A 23,194-nucleotide genomic window follows, 5' to 3' on the forward strand; every position below is an offset into this window, starting at 1 on the left:
TATCGTCAAAGGCATCTGCCATCGGCGATATCTCTGTCTATCGTCGATACACGATACTATCGTCTATCGGCACAACCCTAATGCTTAATATTGTGAAGATCCGCTGTATGCCACTGGGCCATGATTTTGTACATGTATTTGACTGTCTCTATAGTATTTAAGTCCTTGTAAATCATTTATTTTAAGTGGACTTAATAAATTGTTAAAATGTGTCTCAGGGTTGTGCAAAATTCAGAAATTGAGAACTGTCACTCTTTCAGTTCATGATTGTGGATTTTAATTAAACTAACAGAAAGAAGAATTTAGTGTATTGCAATTGATACATTTCTTCATACTGTAAAAGCTGCTTCTTCAGCCGCTATCTGAAGACTTTAGGGTAAATTATAGAAATGGACAAGAAATTAATTTTTTCCACCATGGTCCTTAAAATTAAAGTTAAAAAGATGAAACATACTTTGTGGATTTCATTTTATAGGCTGTGGTAGAATGACCGTAATATTTCTGGAAATACTCTACAGTATGTGTTGTGTGTATGAACATGTTTATGAGTAATTCATACACACTTGGAAAGACCAATCAGAATGCATCATTCATATGCACCACTGGGCTTCTCACCAGCACAACATTCAAAATACCACTGGTGCCTTTAATGAAGTGCCAAAAAACCTTCAGGATAAATCAGAGCAGTTTGCCGCTGTGCATCAGAATGCAATACGACCATTTTGCTTGAGCAATGAAGCAGATGAATGACAGATTTTAACAAGCCATTTTACACTGTCAAAAATCTCAGTATCAAGAGTTATGAAATTCAAACTAGATGTTAAAGTCGAAAAGTGCAAGTGTCCAGAACCAACTAAACTAGATGACCCTCTTTTCTAGACAGCAAGCACCCAATGCGATGTTTTTGACACACAGCTACATCAGCTTTATTTTACCCACCCATCTGGAGCAGAATCATTTCATTTACAAATATTAATGAATTGATTTCAACAAATTTAAGGGTGGGCTTATTTGACATTTGCAAGCACGCACCATTAAGCAACCATCCACAACACTCAACCACATAGCAATGCCCAAGCAACACTCTAGAAATGATTCAGAACACCCAAGGTAACCACTTAGTAACAACCTAGCAACTACCACAACTCCTAGCAACACCCTAGCAACCAAAGTAACCACTCAACAACAGCCTAGCAACTACCTATTCTAGCAACACCCTAGCAACCATTCAGAAAATCAAAACAACTACCCACAACATTCTAGTTTTTTTAACAACGCCCTAAAAAAACATTCAGAACAAGTAAGGAACCACTTAGTAACAGCCTAGCAACTACCCACATCATAGTATGCTAGGAACACCCTAGCAACAATTCAAAACAAACAGAAAACAAATCAACAGCATGGCAACTACCCACAAAATCCTTGTATTTTAACAACGCCCAAGCAACCATTCAGAACAACTAAGCAACAACTTAGCAACTACCCACCACATCCTAGTATCATAGGAACACCCTAGCAACCATTCAGAAAATCAAAACAACAGCATAGCAACTACCCATAACTTTCTAGTATCCTAGCAACACCCTTGCAAGGAACCATTCAGAACATCAAAGCAATGGCATAGCAAATAACCACAACAATCTTGTCTCCTAGCAACGCCCTAGCAACCAATATAGTTTCCCCTCAGAACTGTCAATCAGAGAGTAATCTCTCTCGCCTCTGTGCCCTCAGGCCGCTGTAGATGTCTATTATCAGAGGATGACACTCATCTTTCTTTCAATCCGCGGCATACAGAGAGAAATTAGCGCACTTTGAAATAACTAGCCCGGTCAACACGAAACCACAACGGAGGCCTTTCATCCACTCACGGATGTTTGATTTGGACAAAAACGGTCTCAGTTCCCTGGACTAGATGTTGGTTAAAAGAAACAATTGATTCCAGCACAGCTTCTGATCAATAGAAGTGCTTTAGACAGTTTTTCCAGAGCCGCTAACCCACAGAGGAACGCTAGCAATTCCCACCCAACACTGTTTGCTCACCGAGTTCAGGTCCAGGCTGTTCTGGACCCATTCCTTCGCTTCTTCATACTCCTCCATCAGACCCATGATGTACAGCGTGTCCAGAGAATCCACGATAGAAGCCCCTCGAAGACCACCTGCAAACACAACACATGAAATTATTGAGATGTCGCACAACTTTAAATGACGACTTTAAAATGTGGAGTCCACGCGTATATACCAGATGTGGACCGGACCTGGGCGAAACCATGTTGCTGTCTGGGACTTACATGTCTGTTTATTCAGGTTCAGATGATGCCGCAGAATGTTAAACTGATCTTTTATGGTAACAAAAGCAAACTAAAGGCGAATGTGCACGAGTCTGCAGCTGCAATACATCACGTCCCTTATTCCCTCCTCTCCCACACGGAGATCCCCACAACACCACAGCTTTAGCTGCATTTAATTTGAAGTTATTAAATTCTCTTCACATCCTTAATGAAAAATATTCGGAGGCTTTCATTTAATTCACTCGACCTTAAACGAGATTGCTCTGGCTTCAGCCCCTTTAATGTAGAAAATACACAAACTGTCGCGCACAAAACAAGGTCTTTATTGCTTCAGGAGAGTGCAGGGAGGCAAGCGGCTCCGTCGGAGCAGATGAAAAGCACATTATATGTAGATAGGTGACGTTGACAAACAATGAAATATTCCATCCCTTCAATTGGAACGAATGAGGCAATGAAAACAGCCTTGCAGGATGCGTTTCAATCTCGCAGTGTGTCGACTCTCAAACCTCTGATGTGAAATCCCTGCTGCTATACACATTTAATGAGCATTTCAATTAGGAGCTTAAGAACTGTGAAAAAGAAATGAAAAACCAACACCCACAGGCCACAGCCTTTCCCATGACCTCCCTAGAAATACTGCAGGAGGAGAAGGATTTCGACAAACTCGGGTGCAAGTGAGACGTAGCGTAAATCGGAGCCCTGGGCGTCGTGTGCCAGTGCGATAATGTGATGCAACTATGAGCAATGCTGCATATTACAAGGTGCCATGCTGCACAAAAACACCAGCACAACCAGAGTGAGTGTGGGAACGACTGCAGTGGGTCTGAGAGCTCTAACAAATAACAGATGGTGTGATCTTACTAGTGAAAATAACTGGAAAGTCTTCAGTCCCCTGCAGGAAAACGCTGGTGAAGGAGCCGCTGCCAGTGTGTGTTTAGACGTTACGTCAGTCCGAACGCACATGAAAGGCATCTCTGCCAGCACAGATAATGAAGGAAGCGTTGTGTGATAAGCTCGGAGAACACACGAACCTCGCAGGGCTGATCGTATCATGATCTGATACTGCACGCACCAGAGCCGGAAGATGGGGGTGTGTGAAACGTCCCATCAAATTCACAGAACCACTCGCATTAATTAAAGTAAAAAAAAACAGGGACGTGTTTAGCCATTTACGGAGTTAAAAAAAAAAGAAGTTTTCTTTAGAATATCTTTGAGTCAGGATCTCACGTCGGCGGGGGTCAGATTATCGTTCTTTCTGTTCCATTCAAACCATGTGTTATGTTTTACTTCTTAATAAAGTTACACACCATCTGGTAACTAAACCCAAAGCTCACCAAAGCCAATTTTACTTGCAGTTGGCAGTCTGGATCCGGCACACAAATATGTGCATACATGTTTATTTAGTGCAACATATTCAATATAAACAAGCAACAGTTGGGGCGGATTTATGAGCAAAATTTTTTTTTTTTTTATAAATCTCTTTTAATTAAAAATTAAATTAAGACAAAATACAGATACAGTAATGTGGAAAAATGACAATGAAATATATTTTTTAAAGTATAGGGACTAATATATGCAGTATACTGTACATAATATTTTTTTTGTGACATTTTTTAGATAAGGGTTATACATACTATATATATATATATATATATATATATATATATAGTGTGTGTGTGTATGTGTGTGTACAGTAGAGGACAAAAGTGATGTCCGGAGGGGATATTTGATTTTAATTACCCTTCTTTATACTAAAACATCAAAATTTGTAAACATGAAGGACGAACAAAACACTAAACTTGTTTAATGTATTTATCGGACACAATTATTTGAAAAAAAAAAAGGACAAACTAAAGCTACAAGTTTTATTTTACTATGCAAAAAAATGCATAGAAAAACAAAAAGCTCACAGGAAAAAGCATATATTATAATCTACAACATAATCTGTTTTTAATACTTCATTGGTTCTCTCTTGTTTTTGCATGTGTTCATAATTTATTTGTATGACAGCCAGGAGAAAAATTATGTTTGTATGCACAATTAGGCATGTTTCATTGCGTTATTATCACAAATAAAACAATCGACTCAAAGCACAATTACGTAATATGCTTACAAAATCTTTAACAAATGTTGAATCATTTTTGGATAAAGGGTGATGTCAATCTCTATAATGTCTATATATATATATATATATATATATATATATGTATGAAGAGTTCAGATGCAAAAGCCTCTAAGTGCCATCTGAAATTTCCTTCTAGAATGATCATTTTTATCAAGTTTGTATGTTTATGTTCACTTATTTCACTTTAATGGCAGTGAAAATTACCTATTAATTGTCATTAAAGTGAAATTACTGAACTTAAATATAAGAGCTTGATAAAAATACAAATTTTAGAAGAAAATTGCAGGCTTTTGCATCTGAAGTCTTCATATATACACACACACTTCATATATACTTCAACACTGCTAAACAGGCAGTGTTGAAGTAGGCGTTAATCTTCTTTCAGTTCTGAAACTTACAGGATATCCTTATAGTATATTGACTCTTATATGTCAAAAGCTCAAGGAAATTTTGATTTCTCAGTTCATCACCCCTTTAATCTTTTACTTGAGTAATATGGGTCAAATCTATTTTTTCATGATGTGCCACTTGCTTTAGATGTAGATTAAGTAAGTTAGAGGTTGTGATCTGTTCATTTGTTCCGGACGGTCTCGGCACATCAGGGCCTGTCTCTGTCTGACCATCTCTCGCCTGTGAATGATCTGATGATTTTATCAGCTCTAATCACGTCAGACGTCCTGGGAGTCGTTCATCTTTCTTTATTTCCCTTCGCTCATCATTTCCCTTCTAATCAAGATTCTCGCCCATCGGAGAGCGCGGGTCGGCTTTATCTTTGACCCCAGCTTAATCCCGATACGGGCCAGCTAATGAGGTCACCGGCAGAGGACGTCACGGGGCAAAACAGCGCTCCCAGATCCCTGAGTGATTGCGGATCCCAGGCGTGTCCCATTTCCTGCTCCTCTTATTAGGAACAATGTGGCATATGGCCGACTGCTATCAGCCTCCTCTAGAGACGCTCGCTCGCATTTGTCACTCTCAGACCCGGTCGGGGTTTAATCTGAGCCAAAGACGGCGAATGATAGAGCGAGAAAGATAGCAGGACCACTGACTGTCACAAACTATCAGCTGTTTCATCTCGACATCTCCATCTCAACGTGAGACATCAGACAGGTTTGGTCTGACAAAGTCCTTCCTAGCCCTTCCGTCGAAGATTCTCAGAGTGGAAAATGGGACAGGCACGCACCCTCACCCCACCGCACACATAAAAGTAGCTACATGTGTATATATATATATCATCTTTTTGACATCTTCGCAACTCGCATCGGACTTGATCTCCTCCGAGCTCTATCACGACTGACACTGACGTCAGGTCCCGCCTTCGCTATCAAAAGAGAATTGTGATTGGATGGTAATTTTGTTCTTCAAAATATACTATGACGGGATTGGCTACCTTTGATTAGGCTATTCTCGCACCACAGAAGACTCGCTCTATTGCTCAGCAATCAAATACATTTTAAGCAAGATGAATTATGGGACAAAACATGTTTTTTTTTATAATAAGTTGGGACACTAACAATAGAGTGGAAATACCGGACTGTCCCGGGAAAAACGTTCCCCTACTGTTAACTAAAGCTAAAAATATTTTTGTTATTTGAAATAAAGCTGAAATAAAATAAAATATTACATGGAAAATTTGAAAGTTTGAAAAATTTGAAAATGTTTGATTTTTAAAAAAAAAAATAGAATAAACAAAATTCTAATAAAATGACAAATGCACACAATGCAATTATTAATAAAATAAAATCTTTTTTTGGTATTTATTTATTTATTTAATTTATAGATTTTTTTATATATATATAAATAAATCTAAAATAACACTGGTGTAAGTCTGCATTTCTAGTTTGGCGGTACAGTAAACATTATATACAGATAATGTAAACAATAATATTAATCTCGTTTGTATTGCCTAGTACAACAAATGAATACATTTATATATATTAGATTTTATATATATCCCATTTAACTTATATACAAACACTCTTCGGCTTAAATGAAAGCCATTCGTTACCAAAAACACATTAAACACACAAAAGATCTGAACATTTCATACATCTACTGAACAGACTAAACACACTCATGCGTGCCATCAATGCTCGCAACACACAGATGAAAAAACACAATGCCTCGTGCTTTGCTCCGAGAGCAATATTTGTGATTTGATGACAAATTACGTTAGAGGGTGGAGGAGAAAGAAAATGATGTTTAATTCAGCGAGTTCCAGGTCCCGGAGGCTGCCGGCGCTGAAGCGTGGCAAAGTCCTATTGAAAACAGAGGCAAAGCACTACTGATTGATAGACTCAGATGAGGCGAGGAGCAGATCAATCCATCACAGCCAGCGCAATCTTACTCATTACCTCGGCTCCACCCCAGGAGACGCGACACACGGGCCCTCAAACCAACACTGACACTGATTCACAAACACTCATTCACAATGGAGTACTTCCACTACTATTTACTGCGCACTGTGCAGAATCTGTATCACAGAACAGTATGCATTCACTGACTATTCATTATCCAACCATAAAACATTTTTCGACCTCATCACATCGATAAAGTTGCATGCAAGTAGCATCTAAAAAATAAAGTTACTTTCCATGTTTAATTTAGTTTTTTTTTAAAATGTCTCTCTTTTAGCAATCAGATCAAATAATAGCTGCTTTTCCACCGTCAGGCCAAACTCGTTGCTAAACCGCTCCATTCCGTGCCGATCCGGTTCCACTGTTGGAACTGATAACGGAGCTCTTTGGAATGTAATACAAATGCATCAGTTGTTGCCATAGAAATGCAAGAGATTACAGACGATATGAGATGTAATAGCGACCACGTCATTGAGGATGATCAGATATTTATTTTAATGTTATTATTAACTTGGCTCACGTAGCACGCTTGGCCAGCTACAGAGAAACCGGTAGCCATGCAACAGGCAAGAAGTGGCCAATCCCGAGTGGCGACGTCACCGCACACATTCTGGCCTAAGCCCGGCTCAGACAGCAGGAGTTTTTAAATCTTATCCGATTGTGAAATCTGGTTGCATCAAGCACATAAGGAGAAATCTCCACAGATTTTCTTCCTTCAAATCTCAAAACCTGCACACACTGCAAGATTTGATATTGGTGATGCATCACACACACTACAAGATGTTCTTAAGATTATCATGCCAGATTTAGCACCTAAATCTTTTTTAGGAAAAAAAAAAAAAATACTATGAAAGTCAATGGGTGCTGTCAACTGTCTGGTTACTGACTGTTCAACAGATGAAAGAAACTCATACAGGTTTGGAACAACTTGAGGGTGAGTAAATGATGACAAAACTTTCATTTTTTGGGTGAACTATCCCTTTAAGTGCATTCATTTGTGACATGCTCTGCCATTATTCGGGCTGAATCATGAAACAGTTGCGCAAAAATGCCTTATTGACTCATGTAAATTTGTAAATCATATGTAAATTAGCAGGACGCCTGTTGAGTGTTGATGACCCTCCTGTTCGGACCAACATGAGCCGTGACAAGCATCAGGGCAAACAACACGAGACTCGCCGGCCCTTTCACTCCCGCAGAGAATGACAGGACTCACAACCGCACAAACGCTCTTCACTCTTCATCTCCGGTGGGGGCAAAGAGCGTCAGGTTTTATCATCTGATCATTACCGCAGCCGAGGGAAACACATTACCAAACCCGTACGCCTGTGCTTTGAACAGCGCCTTTCTTCTCCCTATCGTTTGATTGAGGGATGCGTCACGAAGACAGAGACACGGAGGCGCAGAAGCTCGGCCTGTGATTGCTGCTCTCTTTGGTGTTTCGGTAATGAAACGCTCTGGTCCAGAGCGCGTGGACCTCACCAATGAGCCTAATGATGTGTGTGTGTGTGTGTGTGCTCGACCTCATCCCTGCTGCACTACGGGGACAAAAACTGATAGATCAAGGGACATTACAGCCGTAGTCAAAATAAATGCAGCCCATTATGGGAGAAAGCAGACAGACTGAGAACCGCTGCTTAGCAATGCCATTGATTCATCGCATCTGAGGCCTTGACAATGTGCAAGTGTGTGTGAGACATAGTGGTTCTTATATACACACTGATCTAATGCTGCCTTCAATTCAACTCGGAACAGTAAGATTTCCAATAAGTGCGACGTAATTCACTTAACATAACTTGTGCGGAAATCCAGAAATAAAAGTGTCTGACGTCACACTAACATGTCAATACTCAAGCAGATACAGTAAACAGTTAATAATAAATGCTTACTTTTAAGATTATTGCATTATTGAACGAACGTCTTTAGCAAATGTTTCCAGAGAAAGGAGTGAAAAACATGTTAAATGAATTATACGCCTGTAGAACAAACACTGGCATGGCATACTGTAGCATTGCAATGCCAGCATCCATGTGAAACGGCATCCCATTATCATCTCAGATGTACAAATATTTGATTAGCATTTTTTTATATGAAAAATGCCTTAAGATTTGGCAGTCTGATCGAATAATAAGTAAAAAGTGTAAAAAGCACTACAGATGGTACTGAAACCAGTGTTGTGATTGTTTAAAAACTAAAATTATTTTTAATATTTTTTGGTCATTTAAATAAAGCTGAAAAAAATTATGAAAAAAAACAAAAACAAATTAGTGCATAAAAAATTACAAAAAAACAAAAAAAACAAATTATCTCAAGTTAATTCAAATACAATTTAAAAATAATACTGCAATAACTGCTGGATATGCCATTGTTGTATATCGCACATTTTATAGTACAATTCATATTCCATGCTAAAGAAATATTCACATACTGTACTGTACAGCAGGCATACTGTGCAAGGAATACAAACTACAGTATATACTGCAGAAATACTAAGAGAAGTGGTTGCGTGTCTCCCAAACACGTCGGTAAATTAGGGAATGAACTTGCGCTCCCGGGGGGCGGTTCAGCAAAAGAGGCGGCGTGTTCCGGCGCAAACGTTCCCTGGTGCTATTTTGCAGTTTCAGAAAACAATTCTGCCAGTGACTAGGAAAAACCTAGTCTAAAGTCAGTGGCGCGTTATTCAGAAGCTATTTTAAGGGCGGATGCTGAAGATGTGAAAAAATAGGCATAAATCTAGCTTACACATTTACCAAAATTTGGGTGGGTTTCTCCCATTCCCATACAATGTCACTTTTCTGTCTTTTACGGCCCTGACGAGGACATCGGTCTCCTCGGCTGTGAACCGCTCCTGGCGTGCGCCTGGCAAATCCGCCGTTATAATAGCAATCCGCCATGGAACAAGCACCTGCTCTTAAAGGGAATGTGAGATGAAGCTCTGATTGGTTTATTTCACGTTACGCCCAAACCACACCTATGAGTAATGTAGCTACTTCAGACCAACCCATTTTAGATTTGCGTCGGGCGCAAGAGTCATTTATCCCGCCGGTATAATAGCAACAGCGCCCAAGACCCGCCCACAAAGTTACTAGCGTTTCGCGTTTGATACTTACGTTTCAGATCGTTAAAATAGGGCCCTTTAAGTGATAATTGTGACATTTACGTGCATTAGTGGTGTGATTATACAGCTCAAAATTACTAACCAGACTTAAATTGAAGTTTTATTCTTTATGAACATCAGAAGTGTTTGACTTCTGCTTCAACACACACACACACTGCTCGGCTAATGATGATAACAGGGACAGGCCGTGGAGGGACAGTGTGTGTAATCATGCAGTCAAAAGCACAGTCTGGCCAGACGTGCTGCTTTCAAAGACTTCTTCTAATTGGTCATGCCAGGAGCGAGCTGATTCGCTAACACAGCTGCTTCTGTTATGACAACATCTCCAATATGATTAGTTAGCCCTGATGAGGCAATCGCCCGGCTGAGGCAGGAGAACAGATCGATGATCGCACAGGTGGATTAAGTGTGATAGACATCCAGCACACCAGTGTCTCAGCGCTCAGAGGGTCTTCACCTGGAAACGCATCCAGCTTTATATGCAGGATGATGAGAAATGTGTTATTATATTGGATGACGATACTGGAAGTGCCTTTAGTGACATGCAACATGTTTAAAGTGAACACAAAATCAACCATAAGTCGACCACATTTACTGAAAGCATGCTCAATTCACCAGTGCATGTTATACAAAATTACATTATTAGGCATAAATGAAAGATTTATGCATTTTAATTGCATATAAAATTTCTATCCGTTTGTAAAGATTTGTGTAAAGAAACAAACATTTTTGTTGCATTTTTCTAATTCAGTATTCATTCTGCATTTTAATATCAAAGCATAAATTTAAGATTTACATATACGAATAGCATTTCAATTTTCATCCATTTGGATTCTTTTAACATAAATTAATAACTTTTAGCAGATTTCTGCACTAAAAAAAAAAAAAAAAAAAAATCATGGCATATAGTTTGCTAACTATTTGCATCTATTTTATTTAAATAGTCGTATTTTCAAAATGCATTTATTCTAATTGCTTACAATCAGCATTGTGTAAACAATTAAATAGATTCAGTTGAAATGAATATGGTTAAATATGGCTAACTGTGTAACAAGCAACATTCAAGATACAAATTATGAGATTGAAACAAATGGGATTTAATGGTGAAACATATAAACGTGGTTATTGTGTTTTTAAAACACATTCAGATTAAAACAAATTACAGAAAACTATTACAGAAAAATTAATTAATTGATGACCGACAAATATGCCTCAGATTAAGTTATTAGTTTATGATAAAATCATCCACATGGATGAAAATTTTATATGCAATTCAAATACAAAAATCATACATTTAGGCCTTAACATTTAAATGCAAAATTAATACAGAATTATAAAAAAATATGACACAGAAGCATTGTCACTAGTAGTATACGCAGCTGTTTTTGAACAACTAAGGCTCTAAGGGTCACATGATCTCATCATCGATCTTCAATCTGGCTGTTTACAGATGATATACAGCCCATAATATGATCATCTGAAGGAATCTGCAGACTCTGCAGAACTGAAGTGCGCTGGGGAAAGTGCTGCTCTCATTTTATGAGGAGTTGGCCGACAGGACAATACACACAGGTCACATTTTATTCCAAAAATCAAGGAATAAGTGACTTAGAATTACTTAGAATTTAGGGATAAAATTATGTTAATTGTCCTAGAAATTATACTCTCTCTCTCTATATATATATATATATACAGTACCAGTCAAAAGTTTGGAAACACTACTATTTTTAATGCTTTTGAAAGAAGTCTCTTATGCTCATCAAGCCTGCAGTTAAAAAAAAAAAAAAAAAAAAAAAAAAAAAACAGTAATATTATGAAATATTATTACAATTTAAAATAATGGTTCTCTTTTTTAATATACTTTAAAATGTAATTTATTTTTGTGATGCAAAGCTGAATTTTCATCAGCAAGTACTCCAGTCTTTGGTGTCTTATGATCCTTCAGAAATCATTCTAATATGATGATTTGATACTCAGTTATTATCAATGATGGAAACAGTTGTGCTGTTTAATATATTTTTTTGGAATACTTTTTTCTGGATTCATTGATGAGTAAAACGTTAACAGCATTTATTCATAAAAACAGCATTTATTCAAAATAAAAACATTTCTAACAATATAAATCGTTACCATCACCTTTTATCAATTTAACGCATTCTTGTTGAATTAAAGTACTAATTTCTTTAAAAAAAAAAAAAAGTTATTGTTCCCAAACTTTTGAACGGTAGTGTATATTGTTACAAAAGATTTCTATTCTAAATAAATACAGTTCTTTTAAACTTTTTATTAATCAAATAATCCTGAAAAAAGTATCTCAGGTTATAAAAAAATATTAAGCAGCACAACTGTTTCCAACATTGATCATAAATCAGCATATTAGAATGATTTCTGAAGGATCATAAGACACCAAAGACTGGAGTACTTGCTGATGAAAATTCCGCTTTGCATCACAAAAATAAATTACATTTTAAAGTATATTAAAAAAGAGAACCATTATTTTAAATTGTAATAATATTTCATAATATTACTGAATTTTTTTTTTTTTTTTTAACTGCAGGCTTGATGAGCATAAGAGACTTCTTTCAAAAACATTAAAAATAGTAATGTTTCCAAACTTTTGACTGGTACTGTATATATATACATACATATATATACACATATATACACATACACATACACACATATATACACACATATACATATACACATATATATACATATACATATACATATACATATACATATACAATACAATGCAAATTTCACAATTTGCATTGTTCCAAAGCAGCTTTACAGAAAATCATGAAGTTAAATATCTTAATATCTTCACGCCTTATTTAGCAGATTAGAGCTGGGCGATAATATAGTTTATATTTTGCAACAATGTAAACAATCAAGCATCTGAGATTTGCTGTATAGTATTTATCGCTTCATGCAATAACTGTATATGGATACATTCTATACATTCCATATACATTTGGACATACTTATATCCAACTTTGTAGGAAGAGCTGGCAGATAAAAGTTATAGTTTGCAATGAAAAAAAGGATCTGACGGATCTGCAGTATTCCCATGATTACTCACGCAGAGTTCAAATCATTCAGTGTTTTATGGTCCTCATTCTGCTAATGTGCAGAATATGAAACGCAGAAGCATATTAAAATGGAAATTTGTACAATGGACCTCCTGATTGGTGGACACTCTAGTTAATTAGCGCTTGATGTAAAACCACCTTGAAGATTCACCTTTAATTTCACACCATGCTATGCTAGCTCAATAAAACTGTGAAAATGGCCCCGGGAACATATTTACGCTCTGAAACATGATTACATCAATTTACCACTCCATAATTTCAAGCTGTCTACCTAAAACCTTTATTTTTCATTCACCGTTTAATTAGCAGTCCACAGTTTGCTCTTTCCCTTCTACAGTGTGTTTTTTCTCCCTCGTTTCAAGAAGGAAGTTACAGTTTCCTCATTATTACATCTGCGGCTCCACTGAAATTGTATCCAGACGCTAAAGCAAATGTAAAACTTCATAAACCCTCCAGGCAAGAGAACAAGTTCATTTCATACCTCTTATTTACCATGTCTCGCTTCTCTCGGCACTGAGGGACGGATCGCTATACGCTTGGACTCGTCCAGTCCAAAACCATCAACTGGAAAATCACCATCCGCACCTGGCAGCCAATCAGATGCTTTCATGCTCCGAATCAACTTACAGACTCAATTTCAGAGAGTAGAGCCAAGCTGATTGGCTGAGAGCAAAATGTCCAACATTCTGTTGTTGGAATTTCAGAAGTCACTGTGCTCTGACAAATGATCACGGAACATTTATGGGAAATTATAAATAATCTTGGTGAGTGGATTGTTTAGTTGTGCTGTTTAAATTTACCACTTTAATAAAAAGCCAGAAACTTCATCATCCTCCAGGAAGTGTCATCATATTAGTGGGAAAACATCAGCACAAATTTCAGTAAGGCCTCAGTAATTTCAATCCCTTAATGGGAATAGAATTTTTTTTAGCTCTTTCTTTGAACATCTTGATAATTTTCATTCAGTTCATATTGCTAAATGATAATAAAGTTGTGGAGTTTGACCAGTGCATTATTATTGTTAATATACAGTACCAGTCAAAAGTTTGGAAACACTACTATTTTTAATGCTTTTGAAAGAAGTCTCTTATGCTCATCAAGCCTGCAGTTTAAAAAAAAAAAAAAAAAAAAAAAACAGTAATATTATGAAATATTATTACAATTTAAAATAATGGTTCTCTTTTTTAATATATTTTAAAATGTAATTTATTTTTGTGATGCAAAGCTGAATTTTCATCAGCAAGTACTCCAGTCTTTGGTGTCTTATGATCCTTCAGAAATCATTCTAATATGATGATTTGATACTCAGTTATTATCAATGATGGAAACAGTTGTGCTGTTTAATATATTTTTTTGGAATACTTTTTTCAGGATTCATTGATGAGTAAAACGTTAACAGCATTTATTCATAAAAACAGCATTTATTCAAAATAAAAACATTTCTAACAATATAAATCGTTACCATCACCTTTTATCAATTTAACGCATTCTTGTTGAATTAAAGTACTAATTTCTTAAAAAAAAAATAGTTATTGTTCCCAAACTTTTGAACGCTAGTGTATATTGTTACAAAAGATTTCTATTCTAAATAAATACAGTTCTTTTTAACTTTTTATTCATCAAATAATCCTGAAAAAAGTATCTCAGGTTATAAAAAAAATATTAAGCAGCACAACTGTTTCCAACATTGATCATAAATCAGCATATTAGAATGATTTCTGAAGGATCATAAGACACCAAAGACTGGAGTACTTGCTGATGAAAATTCAGCTTTGCATCACAAAAATAAATTACATTTTAAAGTATATTAAAAAAGTGAACCATTATTTTAAATTGTAATAATATTTCATAATATTACTGTTTTTTTTTTTTTTTTTTTTTTTTAACTGCAGGCTTGATGAGCATAAGAGACTTCCTTCAAAAGCATTAAAAATAGTAGTGTTTCCAAACTTTTGACTGGTACTGTATATGGGTGTGTGTGTGTGTGTGTGTGTGTGTGTGTGTGTGTGTGTGTGTGTGTGTGTGTGTGTGTGTGTGTGTGTGTGCGTGTGCGTGTCTGTGTGTAATATAGATTACAACAGAAGCAAATTACTTTAAGTGGTTTCTGCATAACCGAAACAGCATAAACATAAACAGAGGAAAAGTGAACTAAAAGCGTCTCTCGAGGTCATCGAGGGGCTTAAGGGCTTCTGGGTAAAACTGGTCAACAGCGATTAGTGAGCGCGGTAGATAAGGCCGTCATGACGACCGGACGTCATGATGAAGACATGATCTCATCGCCAGCGGACTGAAATATCCCAAAGTCCCTCATTTTCCTGTCGACTTCTGACTTATTTCCATCTAAGTCGTTACTTTAACAAATTTTCCAATCTCCTTTAATCCTTCTGCTTCGTCGAACATTTGTGGCCAGTTTTTCATTATCTTGCTTGTAATTCCCAAAGGATTCCCAGACGATTTTCCCTTAATCTTGCTGTTTTTATCTAAAAGTAAGAACAGACAGGGTTTTTTTCTTCTTCTTCTTTGAATCAATGCCAGTAGACGGAGTGTAAAAGCCTTCTGATGGACACAAAATAAAACTTATTTTGAAAGAAAAATCACAGGTAAAACATCTGGGGAATGTTCTTCTCCATTTTATCTCATTGCTCTACGACCAACAAAGTCTGTAGTCAAAGTTCAGAGATCTCAATATAGCACTTTACAATAAAGTCCCATTAGTTTGAGTTATTTAATGCATTAACTAACAACGAGCAATACAGTAAATTTGTTATGATGTGTATTCATCTTTGTTAATGAAAATACAACTGTTCATTGTTACTTCACGTACATAAAAATAATATGAACAGATGCTACATTTGGTATTAATGTAGTAGTGAATTATCTGAGATGAATTAATGCTTTAGGATGTCAACACACACCAACACTCTGGAACATATAATCATATGAATATGAATATGAATGTGTATGATTGGACCTTCAGCGCTCGCATAAACAGCTGGAAACTTGCTGGAATGGGAATATATCCCTGTACAGTCACATGTGCCTCACACTCACTTTCCCATGCGATCAGGGGCCGGTCCGACAGGGATCTACCCGTCTACGCCAATCTGGATCAGTGCTCGACCCCGAATACCTGCTAACCTGTCAATCAACTAGAGGAGAGAAACAGTCAAACTCTGAGTTGAGCTTTATCAGCTACTTCTGCAAAACCAGACCTGTGGGTTTCTTCATCTTTTTACAATCTACCTATAAAGAAAACTTAGAAACTGCTCCACCACTGCATCAACAACACAACCAGAACCGTGCGATTTACTTTGTTCCCACTCAAACTCAAAGCTTGCTAAAACGCATCCCTTCATCGTAAGTCACTTCGGATAAAAGTGTCTGACAAATGCATAAAAGTAAATGTACTTTAAAAGGTAAAGTAGGAGAGATGCAATAAACACTGTCTGCAATCTACAGCCTACAGTCAGTCTGTCAATCTATCTATCTATCTATCTATCTATCTATCTATCTATCTATCTATCTATCTATCTATCTGTCTATATGTCTGTCTGTCTGTCTGTCTGTCTGTCTATCTATCTATCTATCTATCTGTCTGTCTGTCTGTCTGTCTGTCTGTCTGTCTGTCTGTCTGTCTATCTATCTATCATTTTATCTATCATTTTATCTATCATTTTATCTATCTATCTATCTATCTATCTATCTATCTATCTATCTATCTATCTATCTATCTATCTATCTATCTATCTATCTATCTATCTATCTATCTATCTATCTGTCTGTCTGTCTGTCTGTCTGTCTGTCTGTCTGTCTATATATCTATCTATCTATCTATCATTTTATCTGTCTATATATCTGTCTGTCTGTCTGTCTGTCTATCTATCTATCATTTTATCTATCTATCTATCTATCTATCTATCTATCTATCTATCTATCTATCTATCTATCTATCTATCTATCTATCTATCTATCTATCTATCTATCTATCTATCTATCTGTCTGTCTGTCTGTCTGTCTGTCTGTCTGTCTGTCTATCTATCTATCTATCTATCTATCTATCATTTTATCTGTCTATATATCTGTCTGTCTGTCTGTCTGTCTGTCTATCTATCTATCATTTTATCTGTCTATATATCTGTCTGTCTGTCTGTCTGTCTGTCTGTCTATCTATCTATCTATCTATCATTTTATCTGTCTATATATCTGTCTGTCTGTCGTTTTATCTGTCCATCCATCCGTCCGTCCGTCCGTCCTGTCCTTTGTCAAGCCAACATTCAAAAGTTGACTTTAATTAAAAATTACAGTTTCTTTGAAATTCAATTCATTTTAATGAATCATTTTAATGTACATTCATTCAAATTCGAGTTGTAATCCAACATCCTGCTTGCTTCCTCGATTCACATTCAGTGAAGCCCTGGAGAGATCGCTCCTCCCACACCATGTAGACCTTTTCCGGCTCATTCCGCCACCCTCCGCAGAACACAAGGCATCATGGGACATGATGGGGGGAGCAGAGGAGGCTGATATAAAACGCCTTTAATAAAGCACAATTCTTTACTGATAAAGGCCTGGACTACAGACAGGGTTTTCAGGGTCGAGGGAGTCTGAGATACAGAAGCAATGATGTGTTGATGCATTAATGCTTCCAAATCAGTCCTCGCCAAACGAAACACCTCCCAATGTGCATTTGTCACTGGAAAACATTTCGTCTGAGCTTCATTTACTTTCTTTAACCAGACCCTTTGAGCCTTGATGGTTTAAAACTAAAATTAGTCATCTGACAGAGAAGGAAACTCATTAAAATGTTTTACAGATCTATTGACATCGTCTTTCTGAAAAGTCCAGTACCTCCTGTCAGGAATGCATCAGGCCAAATACAGATCAAATATAATCAATAACTTAAACTCCACTCGATGGCCATTGCCCTTTTGATGCTGGTCTTTGGCCCCGTCCTGAATAACTCAATGCTGTACAGACTGCAGTATAACAGTCCACTGTGAAGAGCTCAGATTTAGGGTGCAAGACCCTACTGAATCATAAAACACACAAAAAATCATTAAAATAAATGAGCCACCTTAAAGACTTCACAGATACACAAGAGCAAAGGTCACCACAAGTTAACATGAGGGGCTTTCGCACCGGGTAGTCATAGGAGCTCAGTTATAGGACCTAGCCAACTAAATTATATATATTTAGTTATATACCGTACATATAAGTAAATATAACTAAAAAGTGCGACCTTCCGCCAATAGAAGAATAAGGTTCTATATAGAACCTTAAAGGGTTCCGTCAGGCGCTTCATACATAGAACATTTTAGGGGTTCCTATCATGGGATTATTTTATTGATTTAGTTATAATTAATTAAGTTTACATTTTTTCTTTGATTTTAATTAACTTTTATGAGTTAAACGGCTCATAAACATACTTTGTCACTGAAAAAAAAATGAAATAACCCATTAAAACATGTATTATGTTATCATTTAAGACTTTTCTCCTCTTATAGAACCATAGTAACCTAACAAAATGTAAATAGAGTTTAAATTAGATATTGCTTACATGAGAACATTAAATTAAAAAAATATATTTTTATTTTTATATTTTATATCTTTTGACATTTTAAAGCTATCATGTTGATTTCTGAAATTGAATCAAACAGGATTTACCAGAGCATCGCTGTAAACAAGGTTATTGTTCTCTAAGATTATAAGCGTCTTGGTTTAAATAAACCAACTAATATCACAAAACATCATCATCTAAAGTTCTAAACCACATTGCTTTTGCATGTGATGCACTTTTTTCTTTTTTTTTACTAAAACATCAAAATGTTTTTTTATTTTTTATTATTGAAATAAAAAGTATATAAAAATAGAAATATTGAAAAATTAGAAATGTTGTCTTGGCAACTAACTGAAGTTGAAAAACTACAATTACTAAAACTGAAGTAAAAATAAATTAAAGCTAATATAAATATTTCTAAAAACAAAAACTAATAAACATGACTAAATATTCACCAAAACAAAATATTTAACTTTTTTTAAATGCAAATTTACTAAAACTGAAAACTATACTATAATATACTAAAACTAATTATATACAATATATATGTATATATATCATTGTATATACCACTTAAATTATATATATATATATATATATATATATATATATATATATATATATATATATATATATATATATATATATATATATATATAGTACTGTACAGTAAAATACAAAGCTAAATCAAAATATTAGTAAGCACTATAATATTATTCAATAGTATACAAATAATAGTAAAATAACCCTGCTTTTAGCAAGAATGTGTGTCAAATGCAGTGATCTGTTACTTCCTAAATGAGTCTCCATTGATGAGACGAGAGCAGAACCTGTGGAGCGTTCTGGAGAAGAGACGTGATTTCAAGGACACACACGACTGATAAGAACAGAGAGCACAAGCTTGGAAAAGAGACGCTGACGATAGCGCAGTCAATCCCATTAGCATCTCCAGAACATCTCCAGTTACAGGAGACAGGCGTGAGATTGAAGGGCTCTGACATCACAGGCTGTTCCTGTGACCGGAAGAGACGTGTTCTTGTCAAAGCAGCATGTTTCATACCAGGCTGGATGCATCTGATCATGTCTGCTGCATGTTTTTAATGGACAGCTTACGTTATTGACCTAGATATTATAGATGTGAACATAATAAGGGGCTGCATTCCTCTTTAATCTGTTATTGTGATTATCCGTGACAGAATGCAACTAGTAAGCAATGCATTATGATCGTTGCCTAACCTCACTCGCTCGTATTTCTCTACATATAGCGGGTTGGGTTAGGGTTTTAATGCAATTAACTCAATGAACACAATGCAATGAATGAACACAAGAGAAAGAGCAAAACAGAACTCAAAGTGCGAGTCTAAATAGAAACAAAACACTTCTTTTAAGAACGCTTAAAACTAGTGTCACAGACTTTTTTTATGAGCATTAAATCTGCTCAGCGTCTTTGTCATCATAAAGTTGCATTTGCAACCCAATTCACTTCAGAATAAGACTAGGAACATGTATTAAAAAGCAAATGGCACCAGTTTTGTTGACTAAGGCAAGTCAATCCACTCAGCAGCCCATCTATTCTCTATTTAAGCAATAGTGGTACAATAGTCATTCAAGTCATTCATAACTAAGCTCGCATTTTAATAATGTTTCAAATTACAAATAAAGTCAAAACATGACATGATCATAAATTTCATTTCCGTTACCTGAAATCAGTCTAAAAATAACATGTTTCAGGTTAGTGTTAGCTGTTGTTCATGAGATAAGCCTGTAGTGATTTCTACAAGTCTCTGGTCAGGTCCACAGGTCCACAGAAAAAGACCATTTGACTGACATGTAAATCAATCAAGCAAAGGTTGTTGTTTCTTTAAACATGCCATTTAACATGCAGCTCTTCAAACCGTGTCACACTGCAAATGTCATGCCACATTTGTGAGTTGATGCCATTTTTAACTGGAAAGATTATCATGAATAACAACTTAAAATTGCATATCATATGCACAACTTAGGGTGTTTTGGGCCTTTTTTGGAGCTTGGCAGCATAAATCACCATCCAATTTCCATTGAAAACAGAAACATGTTCAAAATAACCTCCAAAATCCTCTGTGTTTCAGCGAAGAAAGAAAATAATGCAGGGTCAGAACAACCTCAGGAGAAGTAAATAAAGGCTATTTATTTAACTATACATGTAGTGATTTTTATAAATATAAGTTGCTGAAATATCTCCTCTGGGTTTGACTGAGAGAGCCAGGTCTGTTTAGCATTCCGGAGTTCATTCCCACCGCTCGTCTAATCCAGTTGCCAAAAGAGGCCGAGATGTTGGAGGTTATTTGAAGGTCAGCTTTGATTGTTGGTTTGTCTCAGTTTTGGTGAAATGCGAGGGAAGGAAAGCAAACGTTTCCATGGACACATGATAGATCGAGTTGGACTTCATTAAAAATCCCACAATGCTCCTCTGCATCGGCGCCTCCAGCCCAGACACAGGGGGAGTGGGGCGGATTTGGAGGCGGTCCAGGGTCAGGGACTTGTACAATCCAACTGGCATGTAGCGCATTTGTTCTTTCCGGCTGGGAGTGTTGGGCTGGTGCAGCGATTCACTCCATTTATAAGCCTGAACAGAGGCAACATTCCCAGTCCAAACTATTGTTTCTCATTGGGCTGGAGCTGAAGAACCAGTGGCTCGCAAATAAGAAATATGTGAGTGATAAACAACTCTCACAAAGGCAAAGACTTGGGATCGTTTCCAAGGTGAGGAGCTGTACCGCCTCGAGCTATTTTCTTGTATTTCTTACAAGAGCACTTTAAATGCATCTGAATCAACAGTATGTAAATCAAAAGTCACACCCAGAGAAACGTCTGAACAGACTGAATTACATTAGCACATTTACTGCGCCTTCACAGCGTCTGGAGCGCATGGGCTTTGACAGCACGCTATTGACGCTGTCATTGATTAGGTGTTACAAACAAGTTAGTTAGGAATCCATGGATTTAACTGAGAGCACATCTCTTAATTTCCCAATAGATTGCAAGTCCAATGCAATCAATGACCTTGATCACAGAAGCGGAGACAAGCATCAAGACACTATTCTGAGGATAATGATCTCGCAGTGCTGTTTGTTAAGGCGGTATTACTATTGCTATTGCTCTTACTCAGGGTCAGTGATGTGATCAAATCTCTAGCAACAAGGACTAAAGTATCACAGAGACTTGCATTCAAGACAATAAGAAACCACCTAGCAATCACTTAGAATTTCTCTGTATTTCAATTACTATTTACTAACTATTTCAATGAGAAAATGCTGCAAAAGACAGCGCATAACAATTTTAGATCTTTTTACAAAATTGTTTGACATTCAGTAGAATAAATAAAGAAGAAGCGAATCAAACGAGTGATTCATTCACAAATCTGGGAATCTCATTTTGGGGGTCTGAAAACACAAACTTTTGAAAAAGTTTTTGAAAACTATACCACACTGTAAAAAATTTCTAACCCTCCCAAATCAAAAATTTCAAGTGACCGATAACATCTACATTTTTCAATTGGCCCAAGTGAAAATCTGTAAATTTAATTTTATAATTTACAGAATTTCACTTGGGCCAATTGAAAAATGTAGATGTTATCGGTCACTTGAAATTTTTGATTTGGGAGGGTTAGAAATTTTTTACAGTGCATTATCGACTAAAAACTTGAATTTGTGAAAACGGTAACGTCATGCGCTTGCGTATTCAAGTTCATTCTAGGCATACGTGAGTATCTGACTTGACTCCCAGTACATTTTTTCCTGACATTTTGCCGATTCATGTTCCAGGGTCACATGTAGAAATAAACCAACCTCATCGTCTGTCCAGACAAAATGGCTTTTGCCATCTTGATTGTTTGCATTCACCGCTTTTTAGAAGAATGCGTATGTCTTTCTTTCTCACCAACTACTGGCCTGGCATGCACAAACAGTGTTTTAGTCATTTTCACAGATCCATTGACAACTTTGTTGTCTGTATGAAAAACTTGAAACCTCTTGATGAAAATACATGTTGTGATGTTATTTCCATCAGCAGGTGCATACATTTTTGGTCAAGATCTTGTATTGACAATGCAAGAGTCCAGCACTCTGTAAAGTCTCCTCCAGCACATCCCAAAGACTTTCAATGAATTTAAGCTCTGGATTCATGTGTGAAAATGATTCTTCATTCTCCTCTCAATCATTCTTTCACAATCTGAGCCTGATGAATCTTAACATTGTCATCCTGGAATATAGCCATGATGTGTCTTCCTAAATGGTTGTTTAAGAAAGGAAAAGCTACACACTTCATCAATTAGGGTTAAAAGAACTATTATAACATGCTAGAAACATAATAATCACTGCAATAATGATCCAATCATAGACTCTTAAGAATTTGCCAATTTTTTGGGCCAGGCAGAGTTTTTTAATGTTTTCATCATATCATAAAGGCTTCATTTCAAACTTTGCATTCTGGATTCTGATTCAACTTCCTGCTTGAGTCTATTTGCATACTAAAAAGTGATTGGCTTGTCTTTCCTGGATCTATTTTACCATCTATAGCTATCAGCAGTAAAACATCAGAACCAAAGCCGCCTAAGACATTATTATTTTGTTGCAAGCGCTGCTCTCTCCTTCAGGAAATGCAAATGAACTTTAAC

General features: G+C 36.4%; 1 protein-coding gene across 2 annotated transcripts in view; it reads right to left on the bottom strand.

The window, feature by feature from the left end:
- Positions 1–23,194, bottom strand: part of LOC311276138 (mannosyl-oligosaccharide 1,2-alpha-mannosidase IA) — a 209,589-nt gene that overhangs the window by 79,854 nt on the left and 106,541 nt on the right. For both annotated transcript variants that reach the window (XM_084385674.1, XM_084385673.1), the window contains exon 3: positions 2,041–2,156. In XM_084385674.1, coding sequence (XP_084241800.1) covers positions 2,041–2,156 — 116 coding nt within the window. The remainder of the gene's footprint in view (positions 1–2,040; positions 2,157–23,194) is intronic.

Source organism: Rutilus rutilus (assembly GCF_951802725.1).
Source record: "Rutilus rutilus genome assembly, chromosome: 17".
In the NCBI taxonomy this organism is placed as follows: Eukaryota; Metazoa; Chordata; class Actinopteri; order Cypriniformes; family Leuciscidae; genus Rutilus; species Rutilus rutilus.